The sequence below is a fragment of the Gorilla gorilla genome, chromosome 1, assembly GCF_029281585.2.
Source record: "Gorilla gorilla gorilla isolate KB3781 chromosome 1, NHGRI_mGorGor1-v2.1_pri, whole genome shotgun sequence".
NCBI classification, from domain to species: Eukaryota; Metazoa; Chordata; class Mammalia; order Primates; family Hominidae; genus Gorilla; species Gorilla gorilla.
Window position 1 is genome coordinate 125,771,417 of NC_073224.2, and position 25,736 is coordinate 125,797,152.

The following is a 25,736-nucleotide window of genomic DNA, read 5'->3' on the forward strand; positions in this document are numbered from 1 at the left end:
TGGTGAAACCGTGTCTCCACTAAAAAAAATACAAAAAATTAGCCAAGCATGGTGGTTGGCACCTGTAATCCCAGCTACTCAGGAGGCTGAGGCAGGAGACTCGCTTGAACCCAGAAAGCGGAGGTTGCAGTGAGCCGAGATCGTGCCACTGCACTCCAGCCTGGGTGACAGAGCGAGACTCTGTATCTCAAAAAAAAAAAAAAAAAAAAAAAGTGAGCCTAACTCAGATACTTGCAGGGATGGTTCTGGCAGGAGTAAATGATCTAATGTGGGACATGAAGTAGTAAATGCAAAATTAATTAATAAGTCTCTGCCCAGATTTCATCCTGAAGAGTTTCATGTGCCCTCACTACCATCTTGAATGTTCCAAGTCCTACTAAAATTAAAATCAAAAGCATGATCCTGTAACCTGTGGGACATAATCTAACGTGGGACATTAGATTATTCACTCCTGCCAGAACCATCCCCGGGAGTATCACAGTATACTTTGCCTTCCTCTGTAAACCTGTAGTTCTCACCTCCTACCCTGTCTTTTTTTTTTTTTTGAGACGGAGTCTCACCCTGATGTCCAGGCTGGAGTGCAATCACTCAATCTCAGCTCACCGCAAGCTCTGCCTCCTGGGTTCAAGTGATTCTCCTACCTCAGCCTCCCAAGTAGCTGGGATTACAGGCGCCCACCACCACGCCCAGCTAATTTTTAATTTTTTTAGCAGAGATGGGGTTTCACCATGTTGGCCAGGCTGGTCTCGAACTCCTGACCTCATGATCCACCTGCGTCAGCCTCCCAAAGTGCTGGGATTACAGGCGTGAGCCACCGCGCCCAGCCTGACCTCCTACCCTATTCCAGTGCTCTTCCATGTCAGGCTGACAGAAGGATGAAAGCTGATGAAAAGCTTGGATGGACAGGAAGACACACATGCTCAGCATTACTCTTCATGATTTAGAAAGAGTTTTGTTTCAAATGCCAAGTGGTTATCAAATGCCTAATCTATACAATATAATGTATATTTCTTTTCCTGGGCCATGTGAGACAGGGGACACAAGCCCAAAACTGCGTTCTCACTTATGACCTTGATCATACCTCATAGAAAAAAACACCCGCCAAGTGAAGCTGAGATTAAATGTTTACCTGCTAGAACAGCAACAAAACAAAACATTTAAAACTCTTCTCAGCCAGGCATGGTGGCTCACGCCTGTAATCCCAGAACTTTGAGAGGCCAAGGCAGGCAGATCACGAGGTCAGCAGTTCGAGACCAGCCTGGACAACATGGTGAAACCCCATCTTATAAAGATACAAAAAATTAGCCGGTTGTGGTGGCACATGCCTGTAATCCCAGCTACTCAGAAGGCTGAGGCAGGAAAATCGCTTGAACCTGGGAGGCAGAGGTTGCAGTGAGTCGAGATCACGCCACTGGACTCCAGCCTGGGCAACAGGGCTAGACTCCATCTCAAATAAAAAAAAAAACTTCTCAGTGGGCTGGGCACGGTGGCTCATGCCTGTAATCCCAGCACTTTGGGAGGCCAAGGTGGGTGGCTCACCTGAGGTCGGGAGTTTGAGACCAGCCTGACCAACATAGAGAAACCCCATCTCTACTAAAAATAGAAAATCAGCTGGGCATGGTGGCACATGCCTGTAATCCCAGCTACTCAGGAGGCTGAGGCAGGAGAATTGCTTGAACCCGGGAGGCGGAGGTCCTGGTGAGCCAAGATGGCATCATTGCACTCCAGCTTGGGAAACAAGAGCGAACCTCCATTTCCCCCCCAAAAAAAAACCAAAAATCTCAGTAAAAACCATCACCAAATTATGCCCAAATTTTATTATTACTATTTTTTGGAGACAGAGTCTCACTCTGTTGCCCAGGCTGGAGTGCAGTGGCACGATCTCAGCTCACTGCAACCTCCATCTCTTGAGCTTAAGTGATTCTCGTGCCTCAGCTTCCCGAGTAGGTGGGACTACAGGCATGCACCACCATGTTAGGCTAATTTTTGTATTTTTAGTGGAGACAGGGTTTCACTATGTTGGCCAGGCTGGTCTCAAACTCCTGACCTCAAATGATCCACCTGCTTTGGCCTCCGAAAGTGCTAAGATTACAGGCGTGAGCCACTGTGCCCGGCCCCCCATATTTTATTCTTTTATTTAAATAAAGATTGGAGAAAAATTAATACCCTATATGATACCAGGTGCGGTGGCTCACACCTGTAATCTCAGCACTTTGGGAGGCCAAGGCAGGCAATCACATGAGGTCAGGAGTTCATGACCAGCCTGGCCAACATGGTTAAACCCCACCTCTACTAAAAATACAAAAATTAGCTGGGTGTGGTGGTGCACGCCTGTAGTCCCAGCTTCTTGGGAGGCTGAGGCATGAGAATTGCTTGAACCAGGGAGGCAGAGGTTGGCATGAGCCAAGATTGCGCCACTACATTCCAACCTGAATGACACAGTGATACTCTGTCTCAAATAAATAAATAAATAGCCTATATGAAACCTTTTAAAAGCTTTTTGTGTATGGCCTCTGAATTTTCAGTAGTGTGATCCTGTTACCCCCACAAAAGTTGTTTCCATCCTATAGATGAAGACTTCTTTGTAACTCTAGTATGCAGAAATCTCTGGCTATAGTTTATACCATTTAACAATGGCCAGTTACTCCTATATACCCAAGAGTCAATTAGACGAAAGTAAAAACAAAATAACAACAAAAATACATCCCTTACCACCGCTCATCTCTGTGGAGGGAAGTTTCTTCTCACTTATCCTCTCATGGTTGGTGGGAAAGGCAGATGGCTCTCTGTTGGCTGACGGTATCAGGCTCTCTAGGGCAGTAGTATCCTGGGGAGGATGTACTAAATATGTCTCTTTAGGCATTTGGACCATGAGGCTGGACAGCGTCTGATCAAGAACGTCCTCCTCAGCAATATAGGTGTATGGACAGTATTCTCGGGTCCTGGAGTAGATGTTGGCATTGTCGTAACAATCTGAGCAAATCACCCGGGTACTAGTGCCACCTAATAACAAGAAAAAGAATCTAAATATCTTTCTGTTAAGGAATTATTTTTTGCCAATCATCAGTTTTGTTCAAAAGTTGTCATCATCATTGCTAGCATGTATTGAGCACTTACTTTATAAAGTAGGTGAAGTTTCAAGCCATTTCTGTGAATTGATTCATTAATCCTCACAACATCCCTATGAGGTAGGTATTATTATTATCCCCACTTTACAGATAGGGTAAACTACAGCACAGAGAAGTTAAGTAACTTAACCAAAGTCATACCGCTGCCGGGCGCAGTGGCTCATGCCTGTAATCCCAGCACTCTGGGAGGCCGAGGCGGGCAGATCACAAGGTAAGGAGATCTAGACCATCCTGGCTAACACGGTGAAACCACGTCTCTACTAAAAATACAAAAAATTAGCCAGGCATGGTGGCGTGCGCCGGTAGTCCCAGCTACTCGGGAGGCTGAGGCAGGAAGATGGCGTGAACCCAGGAGGCGGAGCTTGCAGTGAGCCGAGATCACACCACTGCACTCCAGCCTGGGCGACACAGCAAGACTCTGTCTCCAAAAAAAAAAAAAAAAAAAACAAAGTCATACTGCCAGAGTGAGGAGCAGAAACAGCCATTCTGGCTCCAGAGCCCACGCTCTTGAAAACTACACTGAACCATCTCTGTCTATCGTGGATAGACAGATCATGCCCAAATCAAGGGAGCAAGATAAGGCTGGTACTGTGCTACAAGACCCATGCTTGGCTTAAGCAAACTAAGTCAGAGAATAAGGAGTTATGATGACTTCACTTCATGAAAAACCATGTTACTTTCATCAGTCAAGAGGTTAAGTAACACCAATTGCTACAAGCATCCCTAGGGAAAGCTTCTGACAATGAGAAGTCCTGCCTGACAAGTACATGGTTGACAGAAGTATAGGTTTAACAATGAACTCCCTGGATTATTATGTGCTTTGAAAACTGAATGATGAAGGAGAGAAGAGAGAGTGAGAAATAAAGAGTGAGTTACTTATTCAAAATCATGCAACAGGCCAGGAGCAGTGGCTCATGCCTGTAAGCCCAGCACTTGGGGAGGCCGAGGCAGGTGGATCACCTGAGGTCCGAAGTTTGAGACCAGCCTGGCCAATATGGTGAAACCCCATCTCTACTAAAAATACAAAATAAGCCGGGCATGGTGACAGGTGCCTGTAATCCCAGCTACTCAGGAGGCTGAGGCAGGAGAATCGCTTGAACCCGGAAGGCAAAGGTTACAGTGAGCTGAGATGGTGCCATTGCACTCCAGCCTGGGTGACAAGAATGAAACTCTGTCTCAAAAAAACAAAAAAACAAACAAACAAAAATCATGCAACAGAATGTTAGAATTGGAAGAGAGTGAAAAGTAATTTAGTTTAACCCAGAAAGCAGTGTTATTTCCCACATACTTCAAAGAACAGACTTTTAAGTATTCTTTTAAAAGTCAGAAATGCCGGCCAGGTGCGGTGGCTCATGCCTGTAATCCCAGCACTTTGGGAGGCTGAGGCAGGCAGATCACAAGGTCAGCAGTTCAAGACCAGCCTGACCAACATGATGAAACCCGTCTCTACTAAAAATACAAAAATTTGCTGGGTATGGTGGCGCGCACCTGTAATCCCAGCTACTTAGGAGGCTGAGGCAGAGGAATCGCTTGAACCTGGGAGGTGGAGGTTGCAGTGAGCTGAGATCGTGCCACTGCACTCCAGCCTGGGTAACAGAATGAGATGCTTTCTCAAAAACAAAAAAAGAGTCAGAACTACTATATTTTTCATGAAAAGCCAAAATCCAATTTATCAATTAGATAAAGTTCTGTTGACACCCAGCCTAAAAAAGTCTCTGAAGAAATGGAATAAATCTTCCATTTGTATAGTATTTGAAGTACCACACAGATTTGCTGAAAAGATCTGTGAGAATCTTGGGGGAAGTGCTTTACAAAATATTGTCTCTTTATTTAAAAATTAGAAAAGTAAAGCTCAGATCTTAAGTAACTAGCTTCATGGTCACAGAGCTGGAAAAAGGAAGAAGTATCAATTAAACCCAATTCTTCTGTCCCTTAATTCATTCAGTTCTGTCACTCCCTATGGGAGCGAGGCTATGAAAAGGGTGGAGGGAGAAGAACTCTGTGTATGGGTACGCATCTCTATGTGTTGGGATGTCAGGTTCATTTAATTAGAGAACTCTTTACATCTCTCTGATGTTCTCCAGTATATGCTGAGAACCATTGCTGCCATTTGTTGATTTCTTTTAGAGATGGGGAGTCTTGCTATGTTGTCCAGGCTAGAGTACAGTGGCTATTCATAGGTGCGCTCACAGCACAATACAGCCTCGAACTCCTGGCCTCAAGTAATCCTGCTTCAGCCTCGTGGGTAGATGGGACTACAGGCATGCCACCATGCCTGGCTCCTAGCTACCCTTTAAACTTTACTGAATGTCTACCTGTCAGGAAGAGAAACCGGCCTCCCTTGGATGTGGTCTGAAGGATGCCCACGCCTGAAAAGGGTAAGAAAGAGATACCTGAAAAAAGTTTGCAGAATATCCCTTTCCTATAATTACACAAGTTTGGGAGCCTCTGCTGTGTACTCTGATCTCTTGTTTAATGTGTTTCTCCACTCTGTAAGATGATTTTCATATCCTTTTAAGACTTTAGTCAATTTTCATCCTATTTTGCATGTGGCTAAATGCTTTCATTAGGTATCTTACTTTAAAATATTGCTTCAGATTAATGGAGAAACTACACACTGAAAAGTAAACTCAATAGAATAGGCTGAAATTGTAACCATAAACAACAGAGTCATTACCGTCAGTGCCTTTGTGTATATATCCATTGGCAGGAGGCATAAGTTGCTGATGACTGCCTGCCTCAGAGTTGCTGTAGCCTTCCTGTGGCTCAGACAGCGTTCCTTGGGAAGACAAGTAGCTGGGAATGTCTGCAGGCAGATTGAGCTCCTCTGTAAAAGAGACATTTTTAACTCTCAAAGGTAGGCAGTTGAAGCCAACACTCAGAAGACTATTTTGCAAATGTGTTCCACTTTGATACTATTAGCAAGAAAAACTGTACGTACCTAGGACCGCAACAGCTCTTGCTACTTCCCCTAAAACTATTTCTCACTAGAATTCTTCTCAAAGCTTCACTTTAAAAGTTTCATTGAAAGAAACAAAACCTAAAGGTTGAAATCTTATCTACTGCCACACTTTCATAATCTATCTGCCTAGATTTCTTTTCCTGCAGGATTTCAGGGTGAGAGGTGTAAAAGACTGACCTCAATGATCCAGTTTGATATTCAAGGGAAAAAAAGAGACTGATCTCAATCACAAGGGCTCCACTCTTCCTTACAGCAAAATTATGATGAAAAGGAACCTTAGACATTAAAGAGAATGCATCTGTAATGCGTTTTTAGAAGTAAAGTTTGGCCGGGCATGGTGGCTCACGCTTGTAATCCCAGCCCTCTGGGAGGCCAAGGTGGGTGGATCACGAGGTCAAAAGATTGAGACCATCCTGGTCAACATGGTGAAACCCCGTCTCAACTAAAAATACAAAAATTAGCTGGGCATGGTGGCACACGCCTGTAGTCCCAGCTACTCAGGAGGCTGAGTCAGGAGAATCGCTTGAACCCGGGAAGTGGAAGTTGCATTGAGCCAAGATCATGCCGCTGCACTCCAGCCTGGCAACAGAGCGAGATTCTATCTCAAAAAAAAAAAAAAAAAAAGTATTTACAAATTCTTAAAATTGGTCAGACGCAGTGGCTCATGCCTGTAATCCCAGCACTTTGAGAGGCCAAGGCAGACAAATTGCTTGAGCCCAGGAGTTTGAGACCAGCTTGGGCAACATGGCAAAACCCGACTCTACTAAAAATATAAAAACTTAGTCAGGCGCGGTGGCACATGCCTATAGTCCCCGCTTCTCAGAAGGTCGAGATGGGAGAATCACCTGAGCCTGGGAAGTCAATGCTGCAGTGAGCCATGAATGTACCGATACACTCTGACCTGGGCATTACAGTAACACCCTATCTCAAATAAACAAAATTCTTTCCTCAAACAGGTTCTGTTATGAACCTATTCCTCAAAGAGGTTCTGTTATATCAAAGAAGTTGAACATTTTAACAACAAAAACTCCCTTCTATCACATATCAGGTAATGTATCACAGCTCTTCAGTTTTTTGAGGGGGAAGATGAGGTCTCGCTATGTTGTCCAGGTGGGCCTTGAACTCCTGGGCTCAAGCAGTCCTCCCACCTCATCCTCCTGAGTAGCTGGGAGTACAGGCATGTGCTACTATGATCAGCTCTCAGTTTTTTATATTGTACAATTAATCCTATACTACATTCTTGACTCAAGTACAAGCCATAGGTGTCATGTGGGTACTACTTACCTGTGTTTGTGATACTATAGTCTTCATTTTTCCTTCTCATGTGGTAAATAACAATGACCCAGATCAAAGAAGTGCCAACAACACAGCAGACCACAACAATGATGACAATGCCAACTGTGGTCCAGCCATCATCTTCATGCCCAATGCTACTCTGGGAAGAGTCACAATTGGGGGATGAAATGACATTTAGGTAAATGTGGCCACGTTCTGTCCCAAGGGTGTTAGACATAATGCAGGTATATTTCCCAGCATCTTCTAGCCCGGCATCTACAATGATGAGAAGCTGATTGGCTGCAGCAAAGAAATGTCGTTCTGTCACCAGCAAAGGCCCATCATCTTTAGTCCAGTTGAGACGAGGGGCAGGACTCCCTCCAGCTATGCACTGTAACACCGCAGTTTCACCTCGGGTTACTGTCTTATCCTCCAGGGGTCTAATAAATGAGGGTGTCTCTAACAGGAAAACATTTAAAAAAAAAAATGAAAAGTTAGGCAATTTTATTCCCTAATTCCTACTGAATTAGACCAATGGGGGTACAATAAAATGAGTAATTTTATATACTCATGGGAGGATTAGAAGTTAATGTTTCAGAACAAAATCCTGAAAAAAGTCTCGATCTTTTCTCGATAATTCCAGCTTTGGCAAGCTATCCTAAGAAAGAAGTTCAGGGCAGCTGCAATAGCTGGAGGGGGTGAGCAGGGGTGACCCATTAAAAAAGATTAAAAATAACTTAAAAAAAAAGAAATTCAAAGATTTATATGCAAAGATGTTTACTACAAAATGTGTAACTTTAAAGAATAAAGAAAAATATTTTTAAATCTAGCAGAAAAATGATTAAGTAAATTATAGTCACATGATCTTTTACAAAGACTTTAATAACAAGGCAACTTGTGGTACAATATTAAATGAAAAAAATGTAGGTATATTTGACTACATAAAAGTGAGAGGGAAAGTCTAGAATATGCTAAAATCCTTAAGTATTTGAGTGACTTTCCTCCCCTTTTCCTAATTTTCTGTATATCTTAACATTTTAAAACAATAAATGACTTATTTTTCTAAGGCTGAGGCAGGCGGATCATGAGGTCAGGAGTTCGAGACCAGCCTGACCAACATGGTGAAACCCCGTCTCTAAAAAAAATACAAAAATTAGCTGGGCGCAGTGGTACATGCCTGTAGTACCAGCTACTCAGGAGGCTGAGGCAGGAGAATCACTTGAACTCGGGAAGTGGAGGTTGCTCTGAGCCGAGATTGCGCCACTGCATTCCAGCCTGTGCAACAGAATGAGACTCCGTCTCAAAATAAATAAATAAATAAATAAATAAATGACTTCTTATTTTTCTGGTTATACAAGTAAACAATACAAACCAACAAACTTAAAAAAAATAATAACTGACATCTAGGAAAATAGAGAACTGGAAAGTAGAATTTACCCTGGATTTGAGTTCCATGAAGAAAAGTATTGTAATAAGGAAGAAAAAACAAAACAAACAAACAACAACAACAACAAAAAACCCAGGCTAGCAGGGGAAAATTTTTAGGAAAACAGGCATTTTACCAGAAATACGGTTAAGAAGAACACACTGAAAAGGAAAGCAGAAACTCTAACCAGAAAACACATCTTTTTTTTTTTTGTATTAAATTTTTTTTGAAAATGAACTAGGAGCAAACAGTTAAATAGTCTTAGGTTCCTATCAAGCAATAAGTGAAGCAGCATCAAATGGCTGGGATACTCCTAAAAGAACAGTGGAACTCTCAATGCAAACTCACTGAATAGTAAACACACCTACATGAAACAGAAACCTTACAGAGAGGGACTTAAAAAGCTCAGCTGATAAAGGAATTTGAACTTTCAATTATTGTGACAAGGATGCCTACCTAATTTTGCCCTATGTATTTTCCCACATTTCAGTTATCTGACCCACTAATTCCTAGACTGACATAACCTTGCATAAAATTGTGAAATAAGATAAAGATCTAAGAATCACAGAGGTAATCTCAAACTTATTTTTCTTGCTCATTAAGACCAAGAGTAGCTCCCAAAGACTCCAACAAAAGCAGGGACCCATGGAGCAGTAAACGTACCTAACACTGTTAGGGAAGCATTTGCTGAGAGACCTCCTGCTGTATTTTGTGCCATGCAGCTATAGATTCCCATATCTTCTATTTTCACATTGGCAATAAAGAAGACATCATCCTCGGGCATGACGTGCATGCGTCTTTCTCGAGCCGCAGGAAAGTCAGTACCACCATCTTTCTGCCAGGAAATCTGAGGTGCAGGGTGTCCCTCTGCAGCACATTCTAATCTGGCCATGGCACCAGTGCGAATAGTCAGATCCATTGGCGTTTTCAGAAAAGATGGCATCTCTGTTTCCAGAAAAATCACCAAGAAAAAGTGGGCAAGGGAACAAAGACACATATATGCATACAAATAGGCATGAAAGAATCTAGTAGGCAAGACACCCCCTAATGTTCCATTTCTTTGTGAAGACAGGCTCTCTGATTGAGAGTGAATATAGTTTTATGAATTTAAAAAAACAAAAACAAACTTTAGAGATAGGGTCTTGCTCTGCTGTCCAGGCGGGAGTACACTGGCGCAATCATAGCTCACTGCAGCTTCAAATTCCTGGCCTCAAGCTATCCTCCCACCTTGGCCTCCCAAAGTGCTGGGACTACAAGCCTGAGCCACAGCACCCAGCCAAGAGTGAATATGGTTTTGAGAACATCTTTTCTTCCAGAACCTCAGAGTATTTGGAGCACACTGATGACTGTGTCTTCTAGGATGCATGATACACTTAATCATCAGCTGGAACTAGGGAAAGCAGAAGGCCACAAACCTTCTTTGAACTTCATATTTTAGAACCTGGTATTTAGTATGACTCTCTCACTTATGAAGCTAAATGATGCTTCCCTGGGAGGCTGAGGCAGGAGAATCACTTGAAACTAGGAGGCGAAGGTTGCAGTGAGCTGAGATCACACCACTGCACTCCAGCCTGCAGGACAGAGTGAGAGTCCATCTCAAAAATGTTCCCAAACCAACATCTACAAAGCTATCAAGGAAACTGCATGCTAAAAAAAACTTATGCCTTCAAAAGTATCATTAAAAAACACAGAAGCGAAACATAAGTACATCTTTTGGTTGTACAAACCCTAAAATGTTGTAGTTATTCAATTTAATAGGCAATAGATAAATCAAGCTGTTTTTAAGAAGCTTTTGCAGGAAAGAAGAGTATTCATTTTTAAAATGATCCTGTGTGGAGTGGAAAACCAAACACCATATGTTCTCACTTATAAGTGGGAGCTAAGTATGAGTACACAAAGGCATACAGAGTGGTATCATGGATGTTAGAGATTCAGAATGGAGAGTGAGCGGGGGCTAGGGATAAAAAACTACACATTAGATACTAGGTACGCTACTCAGTGATGGGTGCACTAAATTCTCAGAATGCACCACTATAATTCATCCATGGGAAAAAAACTCACTTGTACCCCAAAAGGTACTGAAATAAGGCTGGGTGCAGTGGTTCATGCCTGTAATCCGAATACTTTGGGAGGCCAAGGCAGGCGGATCACTTGCGCTCAGGAGTCTGAGACCAACCTGGCCAAAATGGTGAAACTTTGTCTCTACTAAAAATACAAAAATTAGATGGGCCTGGTGGCGCACATCTGTAATTCCAGCTACTCGAATTACAGGAGACAGGAGAATCGCTTGAACCTGGGAGGCGGAATTTGCAGTGAGCCGAGATCATGCCACTGCATTCCATCCTGGGCGACAGAGCGAGACTCCATCTCAAAACAAAAAACAAAAAAAACCAAGAGAAATTAAAATAAATAAAAATACACACACGCACACAAATGATCCTGTGTAACTACATTTAGACAATGATAATGACCATTAGACCCAAAAAATGTCCTAAATATTCCCAGTTATTAGAAGGCCCATCAGGAATAAATTTCATAGTTATCAAGAGAGATTTATGGTTCTGGAATGAAAACTGAGAATTTCATAAGAATGTCTTCAAAAGCATAAACAGCAGTGAAAGTAGCACATCTCCTAGGGCCACAGCACTTACCGTTCAATCAAAGACCAATTAGAGACCATAAGTGGGCAGATTGACTAATCCAAAAATCCCACCCACTTGATAAGTTATCACAACTCAAAAGACAATAACAGTAAGAATCCTACTGAAATGTCAGATTTAGTCTAATTCTCTCAAGTGATTCAAAACTGAACATGAAAAATCCTTCTAAACTAAAAAAAATCAAGGAGCATAATTCCTTACCATTTACTGTCAGTTTGGCTTTCTGAGAATAATTAGAACCAAAGTGATTAGTAACAATACACTGATATTTTCCTTCATCTGTGAAATTCACATTGAAAAGATGTAAGATACTAGTATATTCCAGAGCTTCTCCAGCTTGCTGCCGATAACGAACAAAATTCTCAGTATCCACGTCATACAGGATTTCACCGTCTTTGCGCCACACAGTGGACATGGGTGAATCACTGCTGCTCACTGCAGTGCACGTCAGAGTCACATTCATGCCTCTTAGAGCAATTATGGTTTCAGGATGTGTCCTTATCTGTGGCTTGAGAAAATCATCTAAGGGGAAAAAAATGCATCTGTAGCCAAGTCAGTTATTTATTTTTCCTTTAGATTCAATTTTAAAACAAATACTATAAAATCGTGTGTTCTGTTTACAAAGTGGCATATTAAAGTGGAAAGAGACTACAGAGCTACAGTCCAATTTCCTTGTTTAAAGATGGGGGAAATGAGGCCCAGAAAATTCAAATGACTTGCTCAAAGACATGTCAGTCAGTGGCAGAGCCTGGACTGGAACTCAGGTTTCCTGACTTCAGGATCCAGCACTTTTCTACTAGCCCTTACTGTCACCTGTGTGCTCAGAATATATTTCTCAAGCATTATCAGTTATTGGGGAAAAACAGAAACCTTATATTAGGATTTGAAGACAAGTTCTACTTCTATTACCCCTTGTATATATGTATCTGATAGATAAACATGTATATGGCCAGGCGCGGTGGCTCACACCTGTAATCCTAGCACTTTCGGAGGTCGAAGTGGGTGGATCAACTCAGGTCAGGAGTTCGAGACCAGCCTGACCAACACAGCGAAACCCCGTCACTTCTAAAAACACAAAAATTACCCAGGCGAGGTGGCGGCCGCCTGTAATCCCAGCTACTTGAGAAGCTGAGGAAGGAGAATCACTTGAACCCGGGGGGGTAGAGGTGGCTAGTGAGCCGAGATCACGCCACTTCACTCCAGCCTGGGCAAAAGAGCGAGACTCTGTCTCAAAAAATATATGTATATATATAACCATTATCCTTTCTGTGCCAATATAAAATGGGGGGATTATGAATGATTTATATTTCACAGAGAATACCTAATAAAACAAATTATTTGAAAGCATTTTGTATGTGCACAGGTTTCACCTGAAGTAGTGAAAAAATCCAAATAGGTCAAATGTCCAGCTGAAGATTGGCTTAGGACTGGCTAATAAAATATGGATTCATAATTAATAATGTTATTGGACTGATTGAGAGAAGCAGGTATATAAATTCTTAACCAGTATCTCCACTGCATAACATTTCATTGTGCCATAAAAGCAGTTAAGTGGAAGGGGAGGAAGAAATATATGGTATGTCTATATTTAAAACTAAGTAAAAAGGGAATGTGTGGCAATGTCAGCAGAATTTAACCTTTACTAGATTCTGTTTTCTTCTTTAAACTTTGTAAAAAACAATGGATGTATTTTGTGAGCCCGAACTTCCAAGTGTGTGTTCTGTTCCAACCATCTTTAAGTACACTGTGAAAACAGATTTGGCAATATATAGGTACTCAAATGATCAGAGATACTAGGGATATCCAACATAGATACACTGATCTAAAAGTTCTCCTATGTAAAGCTAAGAATCAGTCATTCCACTTTAAAGAAAAAAAAATTGTTTTTTTTGAGACAGAGTCTCACTCTGTTGCCCAGACTGGAATGCAGTGGCACAATCTTGCCTCATTGCAACCTCCAACTCTCAGTTCAAGCGATTCTCCTGCCTCAGCCTCCAGAGAAGCTGGGATTACAGGCGTGTGCCACCGCGCCCAGCTAATGTTTGTATTTTTAGTAGAGTCAGGGTTTTGCCATGCTGGCCAGGCTGGTCTTGAACTCCAGACCACAGGTGACCCACCTGCCTCGGCCTCCCAAAGTGCTGGGATTACAGGTGTGAGCCACAGTGCCCGGCCTAAAGGAAATTTAAGTGTAAAGGAAAATGTTCCAAATTGAGAAAGAATAATATAGAAGTATACTTGAAATTGTCTGGGCACGGTGGCTCACACCTGTAATCCCAGCACTTTGGGAGGCAGAGGCAGGCAGATCACCTGAGGTCAGGAGTTCAAGACCAGCCTGGCCAACATGGCAAAACCCCGTCTCTACTAAACATACAAAAATTAGCCGGGTATGGTGGCACACGCCTGTAATCCCAGCTACTCAGGAGGCTGAGACAGGAGAATCGCTTGAATCCGGGAGGCAGAGGTTGCAGTGAGCTGAGATCGCACCACTGCACTCCAGCCTGGGTGACGCAGCAAGACTCCATCAAAAAAAAAAAAAAAAAAAAAGTATATTTGAAATTATAAGTGCTAGAATCAGGACAACTTGTCTATGACTATCTCTCTCCCCTCAAGGAAAAAACAAAACTCTGCCACTTTAATGTTATGAAACCACACAAAAAATATGAAACACACAGAATCAGTATATTCATACATTGCTGGTGACAACTTTAAACTAGTGCTATCTTTTTGGAAAGTACCTGGTGGCACTTTTCAAGATCTACTAAAAATGTTCATATAAAAAAACTCATATTGCTTGATTCAGGAATCTGACTACCAAATACCTAACCTAAGGTTAACAGTCCCCCTAAAAGAGAAAAGCCTTCATTCATTAAAATGCCTGTGATCATTTTTAATGGCAATTAAAACTGTATGATTACAAAAATTCCTAGTGGAAAACCATTCTGGTTTAATTTTTTTAATTCTGTTAAGATTATAAGTGTGTAATATATAAAATTTTAAAACAAAAATACAAACCACAGACAAAATCTTTCAGATCCACATTCAGGATGCTTTGCCCTGCTAGCCATTCAGGGTGTGCACAGCTTACATTCACAGAATGTTGAAAGTTATTATCAACCAACCATTGAAGTAGCCACTTCAAATGGCAGTCACAGAGCAAACTGCTTGTGTTCAGAATCCTGCAGGAAAGAAAAGAGGAAAAGCATCCTTTGTTTTACTTTTCATTCTAAACATCTTCAGTATTAAAACCTTACCACACACTTATCCATTATTCTTGCCAAAAACATTTAACGTAAATCATGAGAAAACAAATTGAGACTGTCAGCCAAAATTCTTTAAATATATCAACCTCATGAAAGACACTAAAAAAAGAGAGGGGAAGAAGGGTGGCCAGGGATCTGTTTTGAAGACGACTAAAGAATCATTACAATAAAATGAAATGTGTGATCCTTGATTGAAAAAAAACATCTGCAAATGACTTTTTTTAACATTGGGGAAATTTGAGTATGGACTCTGTATTAGTTAATATTACCTTATCGATGTTAATTTCTTTGGGTGTGGTAATGGTGATGTCTTCGTTAGAAAATGTACTTGTTCTTAAAAAATACATGCTGAGATATTTAGAGGTGAAGTGTCATCATGGCTGCAACTTTTAAATGGTCAGCAAAAAAACTGTGTGTATATGTATATATATATTTGTGTGTATGTGGAGAGAGAGCAAGAGATAAAATGAGAGAGGAGGAGGGAGGGAAATAGAACAAATTCAGCAAAAAGTTAACAATTGGTGAATCTAGATAAAGGGTATGGAGTGTTAATTGTACCTTCCTTTAAATTTTTGAGGTTTAAATTTTTCCCATGAAAGTATGGGGAAACACTTACTATATATTGGAGCATTGAGAGATCTTTGTTGTAGACAACATATAATTATTGTCAAATTATTTCATCAACACTAAAAACACTTCAGTACTAGGCCAGGCTCAGTGGCTCACACCTGTAATCCTAGCACTTTGGGAGGCAGAGGCGGGCAGATCACCTGTGGTCAGGAGTTCCAGACCAGCCTGGCCAACATGGCGAAACCCTATCTCTACTAAAAATACAAAAAGTAGCTGGGCGTGGTGGATGGCACCTATAATCCCAGCTACTTGGTAGGCTGAGGCAGGAGAACTGCTTGAACCCGGGAGGCAGAAGGTGCAGTGAGCCGAGATCACGCCACTGCACATCAGCCTGGGCAACAGGGTGAGACTGTCTCCCAAAAACAAAACAAAAAGAAAACCCACCTCAGCACCGTGCAATGTGTAATGCAATCTAAACTAACAGCACTGAAAAAGTATTTGTGGTTTATAACCCTGTAAAACATATCTGAAAAATCAGTATTTTCTCTCAATGACCCCTTAAATGTCCCATCCACTTAGAAGCAGGGAAAGTAAATGATTTTGAGAACTTGCTTTATGTGCATGATCAAATCCTTATCAAGTTTAATGTTTGGCATAAAGTATCTAAGATCTGATTCCACAGAAATTTCAATTTTAACTCTTTTTTTTTTTTGAGGCAGAGTCTCACTCTGTTGCCCAGGCTGGAGTGCAGTGGCGCAATCTCGGACCACTGCAACCTCTGCCTCCCGGGTTCAAGCGATTCTCCTGCCTCAGCCTCCCAAGTAGCTGGGACTACAGGTGCGTGCCACCATGCCCAGCTAATTTTTGTATTTTTAGTAGAGACGGGGTTTCATCATGTTGGCCAGGATGGTCTTGATCTCTTGACCTCGTGATCCACCTGCCTTGGCCTCCCAGAGTGCTGGGATTACAGGCGTGAGCCACCACGCCTGGCAAAGTTTCAATTTTAAGAATGAAAAAAATTGACTTACATTGTTCAACTGTTCAAAGTTGACATATTGTTATTAAACAAGAGAGGCACTGGCAAAGATTACTATGCTTTTATAATGCTTTAACAAGTTTCATTGAGTAATTTTTTCTCTAACAGTTGGTTTGAACAAACTGCTATTGCAGGAACTTTAATGCAACTGTGTTGTGAGACAGGAACTTGCTGTGTTGCCCAGACTGGTCTCTAACTCCTGGACTCAGAGGTCCTCCCACCTGAGCTTTCTGAGTATCTGGGATTACAGGCATGAGCCACCACACCTGGCTCTAATGCAACTTTTTTACTGAGAATTGTTGGTTGCTTTTGGTTACTTTAAAAGTCATATTTATAATACTTTTTAGGTCAACATTTATTAAAATCTCTCTATACTTTTTGGTATTCCCCACAAGGCTTTGCATCAATAATAGGAGGTGTATGAAAAACTTGCATATAAATTTTAAAATACTTTCCATTAAAATTATATAATTATAGTAGAAAATTAGAAAGTACCATTAAACCAAGAGGGAGAGAAAGCTCCTCAAATCCTCACTACTCAAAGACAACCACTAGCAATATTTTAGTATAATCTATCCACACATTTGTTGAGAGAATACCGTATACTCTGTTAAGTACTTGTGGTCAGGATTTGGTTAGTATATGAAGAATGGAAGGAAGCAAAAGACATAGAAGTGAAGGGAGCTACTGTGAATTAAGTTTTGTCTGTGGCCAGGCACTGGGCTAAATACTTTATTTATTTATTTTTTTTTTGAGACAGAGTCTTGCTCTGTCACCCAGGCTGGAGTGCAGTGGTGAGATCTCAGCTCACCGCAACCTCCACCTCCCAGGTTCAAGCAATTCTCCTGCCTCAGCCACCTGAGTAGCTGGGATTACAGGCACATGCCACCACGCCTGGTTAATTTTTGTATTTTTAGTAGAGACAGGGTTTCACCATATTGGCCAGGCTGGTCTCGAACTCATGACCTCGTGATCTGCCCGCCTCGGCCTCCCAAAGTACTGGGATTACAGACATGAGCCACCGCGCCCGGTTGAGGTAGGCATTTTTAATTCCATTTTCTAGAAATGGAAACTTGAGATTTTGGAGGCATTCAGTATCATGTCTAAAATAAATGGTAGAGTTAGGATATGAGCCCAGGTCTTTTGAGTCCAGCTTATATTATACCTAAGAAAACATAAATTGGACGAGGTCACTCCTCTTTTCTAAAGATACAAAAATTAGCTGGGTGTGGTGGTGGGTGCCTGTAATCCCAGCTATTCAGGAGGCTGAGGCAGAACTGCTTGAACCCGGAAGGCAGAAGCTGCAGTGAGCTGAGATCGTGCCACTGCACTCCAGCCTATGTGACAGAGGGAGACTCCATCTCAAAAAAAAAAAACTTTTATTTTGCCATGATGTGTAATCTTATGGAGGCTGAAGAGACATCTAGGGGCTGTCTGGATATCTCCAAAGCCCATCTGAGTGTAGATAAAATACTTAGTCTATTTCCAATTGTTCTTTTTCCTTTTCAACCCAAGTCATTACTTTTGGGAGTCCCCAAGTCCCCTGAGAGATCCCCAGGAAGGGTGGGGGGCCTACAGTCCCAGTGACAAAGAGTCCAGAATGAGAAGGAAAAAGTCTAGCAGTGGGTGGACAGATGGATGGAGGATGTAAGAATTTGAAGGGAGTCATATCAAAGGGCTCAAGGGAACTGGAAGGAACATTAAAGGTGGTAAGAGGAGGAATAAGGAGCAGTAGCAATGGGAAGAAAGACAGCTTACAGGATGCGGTCTGGGGAGATCTTAAGTATTCCAAACAGGCCAATAAAGGTCCAACAAGGAGGAGGTGGACAGAACCAGTGGTGGAGCAATATAGTTAGCAGGGGCTCAAACAGAGGGGATTCAGATGCCAGAGAAACTGCCATGGGAGAAGTAGGATCCATTAGAGACAACAGAGTAGCCTCACAGAGTTCCAAGGACTTTTAGTCCAGGGAGTCAGGGAATAAACCCCACTCAGGAAAGAGAGCCAGGAAGAAGACCTTCAAGCCCAGGAGGTACCTTTCAAAAGAAGTCTGGCCTCTAGCCCAACTCCAGAGAATATATTCACAATCTTGAGAATCGAAATCTTTCCTTACCAGCTTCAACAGATGTTTGTCCGGAGCAATGGTTCGTTAGTCTGACTCACCATTGGATCCCCGATCTATCAGTCAGGAGTGAAGACAATGGCTTCAAAGGTGCACACTTGGGGTCCTGGGTGAGAGGTCTGGGGGTCCAATGATGAATCTGATCCTATCGGAGTCACAGCACCGTAACTGTTAAATAAAAAATTACTCAGTGATACTTGTTAAAGCATGGTAAGGTAGACGTTATTCAGGATCATCTCAATAGATATAGGGACCACGGCAATGTGATGTTGCAGTTGGGGAGAGAGACTGGGTTCGACTCAGTGAGGGAGAGACAGTAGGGAAACAGCAAGGGCAAGTATAGCCAAGGAGCAAGGTGGGTTTGCTTTCATCCCACTCAGTGGATGTGAAATTACTAAAAAATAACATCCAGAGTAAGGAAGACTCTGGCTAAACCCTAACAGGATTCTTGCTGAAGACAGACCAGGGTGATCAGACATCACCTGGGAATGGTCTACAATGAGGAAGAGTTCTTGCTAAACTGGTTTTACAGGGTTTGTGCTAAAATTGGATTTTACACAGCTAGGCCTAGGAGAAGGTTTAAGGGCTTGCCTATGGGTTGGTTAAGCAAAGAATCTTTGTGACAACTCTCAAATTACTAAATGACTCTCTGAAGATTGAGACTGCAATATTTGCTTTGACCTACTGTTTAAATTTTATGTTAAACTGAGTTCTTGTAACAGTTAAAACTTTCTTGCCAGCTCTCAGGTTATCACTGGCAAAAAAAAAGGAGGGGGGCGGAGTATACTAATTTGTAGTAAGTCACAACTTATAATTAAACTAAGCCTATGAGAAATAACTCAAAATATCTCAACAGATCAAAATATCTACTTTAAAAATCTGGCAGAAAATAACTAATGATGATTTTCATAACATTTTAATTTTAGTTTTTATTGTTAACATTACTCAACTTCTACTCTGTGCCAAGCTCTGTGCTGAGCATTTTCTCAAAACCCTCCAGTTTCCTAATGCATACAAGAAAGCAAAAATCCTAATTCCTTGTGGTCTATTATGATCTGCCTCCTAACTCTCTCTTTAAAAAGAAAAATATGAACATAATTTTATTGTTGGACCTATTAAAACTGTAAATTCGATATGCTTTTCAAGAACAACAAAAAAGGTAAGTTAGAACAAAGCAGTTTGGGGTAAAAAAAAAAAAAAATCTTGACAGGCCAGGCGCGGTGGCTCATGCCTGTAATCCCAGCACTTTGGGAGGCCAAGGCGGGCGGATCACGAGGTCAGGAGATTGAGACCATCCTGGCTAACACAGTGAAACCTCATCTCTACTAAAAATACAAAAAAATTAACCAGGCTTGGTGGGGGGCGCCTGTAGTCCCAGCTACTCAGGAGGCTGAGGCAGGAGAATCACTTGAACCCGGGAGGCAGAGGTTGCGGTGAGCTGAGATGGCACCACTGGACTCCTGCCTGGGCAAGAGCAAGATTGCATCTCAAAAAAATAAATAAATAAATAAATAAAAATACTGGAACAAATGAAGAGAATGACTAATGAGAAATAAGATGATTAATATCAAAAAATTGTAGATATTTAATTATTCTACTCTGCTTAACTCTCTAAACTCATTTTACTTCCTACTCCTTGTGCCTGGAAAGCCATTCACCCAGTGTTCACATGGTTTGCCATCTCATTAAGGTCCTGGTTCAAATGCTGTATCTTCAAAAGAGTTTCCCCTCACTGCTTTATCTAAAATAGCAATCCCCATCACTCTTCATACCTTTGACTTAGTTTTTTTTTTCTTCAGTTGTTACCTGATGAGATATTATATATCTACTGGTCTATTATTTATCTTCCTCACTAGGATTTACTGTAATATGCTATGAGTACAGAGATTCTGTCTTGTGCACTAATGTTTTCATCATCCAGAACAGTATCCTACATAGCAGATGATGAATAAATATTTGAGTAAACAAGTTATCTCATTTTATCTTCACATAACCCTGAGGGAGGTGCTATTCCCATTCTGGGAACAGAAACCGAGTCGTAGGCTAACAGTTTGCCCATTATCACACAGTTGTAAGGAATGGAGTAAGGATTTGAACCTAGCCCGTTTGAAAACTCACACATTTCCAGTGCATCTCAAATTATCCATGGTAAGCACCAGTCTTTTAAATTTCCAATCCACTGCAGACCAATACTTTTATAAACTACAACAAAAGTGTCACAGTAATGTCAAATTGTTCTAAAAGTTTCTAAAGGCTTATTCTGCATTTCTATCCTTATCTTCTCATCAACCAGTTCTGCTCCACAGAGTATCCTTTGAGTAGCTTCCCAGGCAAGGCAAAATAATTTCTATAATCTAGTGGTTCTTACCCCTGACTGCATATTTGAATCAATAGAGTTTAAAAATAATACCAGGCGGGACCGGTGGCTCACGCCTGTAATCCCAACACTTTGGGAGGCTGAAGCAGACAGATCACCTGAGGTCAGGAGTTCGAGACCAGCTGGCCAACATGGCGAAACCCTGTCTCTACTAAAAATACAAACATTAGCCGGGCATGGTGGCAGGCGCCTCTAATCCCAGCTACTCTGGAGGCTGAGGTGAGAATCGCTTGAACCCAGGAGGCAGAGGTTACAGTGGGCCGAGATCGCACCACTGCACTCCAGCCTAGGGGATAGAGTAAGACTGTCTCCAAAAAAATATAAAAATATATAAATATAAATAATACCAATGCCCAACTAACCTCCAATCCCCTAGGGAAATCTCGAAACCAGTAAGAACAATTTTTAACACTCATCAGTGAAAAAGGGTATAAAATGATACATACACACACTTGTCTATTTTGACATTTTAGTAGTTTGAACAGGTTAGAGAACCGTCTCTGACAATTATACTAACTGTTAAATCACCTCGGAAACTATAAAACAAAATCACATAATACCTTTATTGTAACCCACACAAGGTGTTAAGAACTGGTAACACATGTTTCTCATAATCCAAAAAGGAACAGTAGGGTATACATAAAGCATAAGGAGCAGTGCTGAGGTCTCCTAATTATGAGCATTGGTAGAACAGGCAAAACAGAAGGTCTTGGTGCCACACACTCTGGGCTTTTCAATGTTGGCTATTTTAAAATTACCTCTAGCCGCTTAAATAACTGAGTATTAATACTTTCTTTTTTCCTGCCTGAACTATGTGCTTTTGGAAATAACTTGGGTCACTCCCATCACACTTTAAGCACAACAAGCAGGAACAATGATCCAACTGGTGATTTTAAAAAGACAAGTTACTTACAGTTCTTTTAAATGAGTCTGAGAAAAAGCATTTTCTTGGATAGACATTATAGCATTATTGTTCAAATCTCTGAAATAAAGAGAAATGAAATATTATCAGTCACCATTTCTATATCAAGTTACATAAACACTTTACATGGTCATGAAAACCTCTGCTAATAGCAAAGATTATTTATAGAGTAAGCAAAATGTATGCAAAATACTTACAGATGCTCAAGGGATTCAAGACCAATGAATGCTTTCTTTGTAATTGACTTAATCTGGTTTCCTTGTAAGATTCTGAAATATAAACAGACCTTTCTAAGAAAGCTCTCCACTAAACAAAATTAAATTCATTAAACATTTACCTATAAAAAGTGAAAATAAGCGTAGCGTACTTTTTTATATACTTAACAGCTTTACTGAGGTACAATTGATATACTAAAAACTACACATATTTAATGTGTACAATTTGATGAGAACGCGCATTTTTAAGAAAGTTATGAAATTTAATTATTAATCAATGCAAAACATAGCATGAAAGTGTCTGTCAAGATGTTAAAGCTCAATGAGGTGAACAACCATCTTGACCACTGATAAACTGGTAATTTTCAGATGTTAAATTCGTTATATTCCTCATGTCTCCATTCAGAGCAGAAGATTGTCAGATGAAAGAAATTCAGACAAAGTGTGAACCTTTGGAGAAATTCTTCTCATGGGAAAAGATCTAAAATCTTATGTGAGAGAATGCTCTACTTCTGCTAGATAAATTACTCATAAATCTCCTACAATTAAACAAACTACAAATTAAACAGATTACCAACACATTACTCTACTTTCTCAATGCATTCCTTTTACTTGAATAGAAATTCTACTTCCATAAATAACTTCTCTTTAAGTGTCCACAGGAATGCTTTTTCAATAAAAAGTGCCCCGACAACAACAACAAAAAAACACAAAAACAAAAAAACTAGCTGGGCATGGTGGCTCATGCCTATAATCCCAGCACTTTGGGAGGCCAAGGTGGGAGGATCACTTGAGCCCAGGAGTTCAACACCAGCCTGGGCAATATAGTGAGACTCTGTCTCTACAAAAAAAAAATTTTTAATTAGCTAGGCACGGTGATACACACCTTTAGTCCTAGCTCCTTAGGAGGCCAAGGTGGGAGATCACTTGAGCCTAGGAGGTTGAAGCTGCTGTGAGCTGTGATTGCGCCACAGCACTCCAGCCTGGGTGACAGAGCAAGACCCTGTCTCAAAAAAAAAAAAAAAAGAAAAAAAGAAAAAAACCAGCCAGGTTCAGTGGCTCATACCTATAATCCGGGCACTTTGGGAGGCTGAGGCAGGCAGATCACAAGGTCAGGAGTTCAAGACCAGCCTGGCCAAGATGGTGAAACCCTGTCTCTACTAAAAATACAAAAATTAGCTGGGCATGGTGGCATGCGCTTGTAATCCAAGCTACTCAGGAGGCTGAGGCAGGAGAATTGCTTGAACCAGGACCTAGGAGGCAGAGGTTGTAGTGAGCTGAGATCGCGCCACTGCATCCCAGCCTGGGATACAGAGTGAGACTCAGTCTCAAAAAAACAAACAAACAAACAAACAAAGAAACCCCACAGAGCTCCCAGAGTGTCAGAAAGCTCAGACTTTGTAGCCATATGAAATAAACATAATTCAATCATATTTACAGCCGGTTCTTGAAAACATGCCTATGTAGACATACATAAATATTATAATACATACAATTTAGTGAGACTTGTGAGTCCAGCAAAGGCTTCACTAGCATCTTCTATGGCCCATGAAATTTCATTGTTTCTTAAGTCTCTACAAAAATGTCAGAGAAAGACAGGTTCTATTAGTCAATACAACCATCACAACATTGAGCAGCATCCTGGTATGGTGATGTCAAGGTGCACGTGCTAATTCTGATCCTTACTTTAACAGTTATTTATGATGAAGGCTCAACTCTGCTTCTTAAGAAATATCTGTAATAAACACGTAAGAACTGATTCTTATAAGCTAAGAATTAAGCTGGCCTTGGTAAATAAAGCAACCTGCTAAAAGTATTACTCTTCCAAGCAAAGAGCCCTTCATTATGTTAGCATATTAAAAATTATAGACAGGGTCCTGAAAAGAGCAGGCGGGTTTCAAGATGCAGGGTATATGGCTTATAAATCTGATTTCAGATTAACGGGATTTCTGGGTGACCCAAGCCTTCCTCTGGGAACTCAAACTTACAATGGCTGACAGAGAGTAATATCAATACAGTTTCATTGCTCAAGAGCAATTAAAGATGCCCCATGGGAAGCAAAAATGATAAACCCATGTGTTAGAGTGTCATCAGATTTTCTTTCAAAGGGAAAGTATGGATCTCCTAAAATTCACTGTTCCATTCTCAGAGGAAATGCAATTGTACCACATCATGTTACGATAAAAGAATTATTTCCATATAATTAAAAATATTTGATCGCTTTTGCTTCCTTAAGTCATCTCATAATAAAGCACAAAGCTTTCTACTTTATAAGGGACATGTAGAGTTGTGTGATTAGCAGTAAAGAGGAGATCCCTGTTTTCACTTAGCTTTCTTTAAGTGAAAAGCTAATAAAGCTCATTTTATTTTACTAAGGAATAAATAATGAAAGAACCAATGGCTCAACTCTTCAGGATTTTCCCCCTCCTCCACAGCACAGCATAAATAGAAACCATTCAACAAATTAAGAACTGTATCTACCCTGGCAAGAGCATGAGGCTAAAGCCAGAATTCCCCAGATTTGATCCTAACTCTGTCTTAACTATCTCTGTGGCATTACACAACCATTTACTTCTGCTATTACTTCCCTAAACTTTAATTCTAAAAGTAATAATCAGTGGTATACTAAAATAACCTATATGCCATCCCTTCAACTGCCAAAAGGCTGCAGCTACATCTAAGTTTCTGAGATTGCATTGATCCAGTTTCACTTCTGATAATATAGGAAAAGGAAAAATACAATCACTTTTAATTTTTCAAGGCCAAATCTAAAGGAATTAAAAAAAAAATCAAATACACACCTGTGCATGTATATACCCTTCACAAAATTATCTTGCTTTCCCTCTCATTGATGGTTAGGTCTCCAAGTTGGGAACCTGCCTCTTCTCTGAACCATTTCAACTCGAAACCTAATGACCACAAAGTCCTCTATTCAGGAAGCTTAAGAATCTACAAATTCTACTAATTACTCTTTGTTTTCTTTTATTCTGCTCTGTGTTTGAGATTACTATATTTCATTAAAATACCTCTTCATTTAATAAAATTATATTCTAAAATTAGATATATTTATATATAAATATATAAAGTTCATAAAAACACATTCTTATATTCTGTAAATTGAATAACTTACAGAACCACAGAATTTTAGCGTGGAAACTGCCTTTAGCAACCATCTAATCCTATATCCTTCCTTCACCGTATAAAAGAGAAAAAAAAATGATGGCCAGGAAAAGCTAAGTGATTTTGTTCTTCTGTTGGTATGATAAAATGGACATGAGCTTTAGCATCAAACAGACCTGGGATCTGATTCTGGCCCAACATTTACAAGCTATGTGACTTAGAGAAAATTATTTAAATTTCTCTGAACCTCACCCTCCTAATATGGAAAACAGCAGTATCATCCTAGTATTTGAAAGTACCTGGCACATATTAGATAGTATTAGTTTCTTCTGTCCAAAGTCATGTAGCAAACCAGTAACAGTGAACTGGTCTCCTACCACGGCAGTTCCCACTACACATCCTGCATCCTTTTGAATGAGAACTAGTAGCTCTGGTGTATTGTCAAAGTCAAAGGAACAAGAAAATGACTGTACTCCTGACACTAGCAACTGTGTTTTATTCCACAGCAACTAACACAATAAGACATGCTTTGATGCTTATGGGATTAACTCAGAATTAAACTACAAACTGAATTGCCTACGACAGGCTTGGGATTTTTATGGGGATGGAGACAAATAAGACCATCTTGCTCTGAGGCACAGGACAGAAGAACCACAAAATGTTAG

At 40.8% G+C, this 25,736-nt stretch overlaps 1 protein-coding gene across 4 annotated transcripts in view; it reads right to left on the reverse strand.

Moving 5' to 3' along the window:
* Window positions 1-25,736, reverse strand: part of LRIG2 (leucine rich repeats and immunoglobulin like domains 2) — a 59,044-nt gene that overhangs the window by 10,022 nt on the left and 23,286 nt on the right. For 3 of the 4 annotated variants that reach the window (XM_055355215.2, XM_055355223.2, XM_055355231.2), the window contains exons 9-17: window positions 23,445-23,525; window positions 21,934-22,005; window positions 21,728-21,796; window positions 14,464-14,627; window positions 11,653-11,973; window positions 9,455-9,736; window positions 7,375-7,824; window positions 5,806-5,955; window positions 2,713-3,003 (exon numbers count right to left, since the gene is read on the reverse strand). In XM_055355215.2, coding sequence (XP_055211190.1) covers window positions 2,713-3,003; window positions 5,806-5,955; window positions 7,375-7,824; window positions 9,455-9,736; window positions 11,653-11,973; window positions 14,464-14,627; window positions 21,728-21,796; window positions 21,934-22,005; window positions 23,445-23,525 — 1,880 coding nt within the window. The remainder of the gene's footprint in view (window positions 1-2,712; window positions 3,004-5,805; window positions 5,956-7,374; window positions 7,825-9,454; window positions 9,737-11,652; window positions 11,974-14,463; window positions 14,628-21,727; window positions 21,797-21,933; window positions 22,006-23,444; window positions 23,526-25,736) is intronic. The other variant, XM_063699148.1, reaches the window with a different exon arrangement.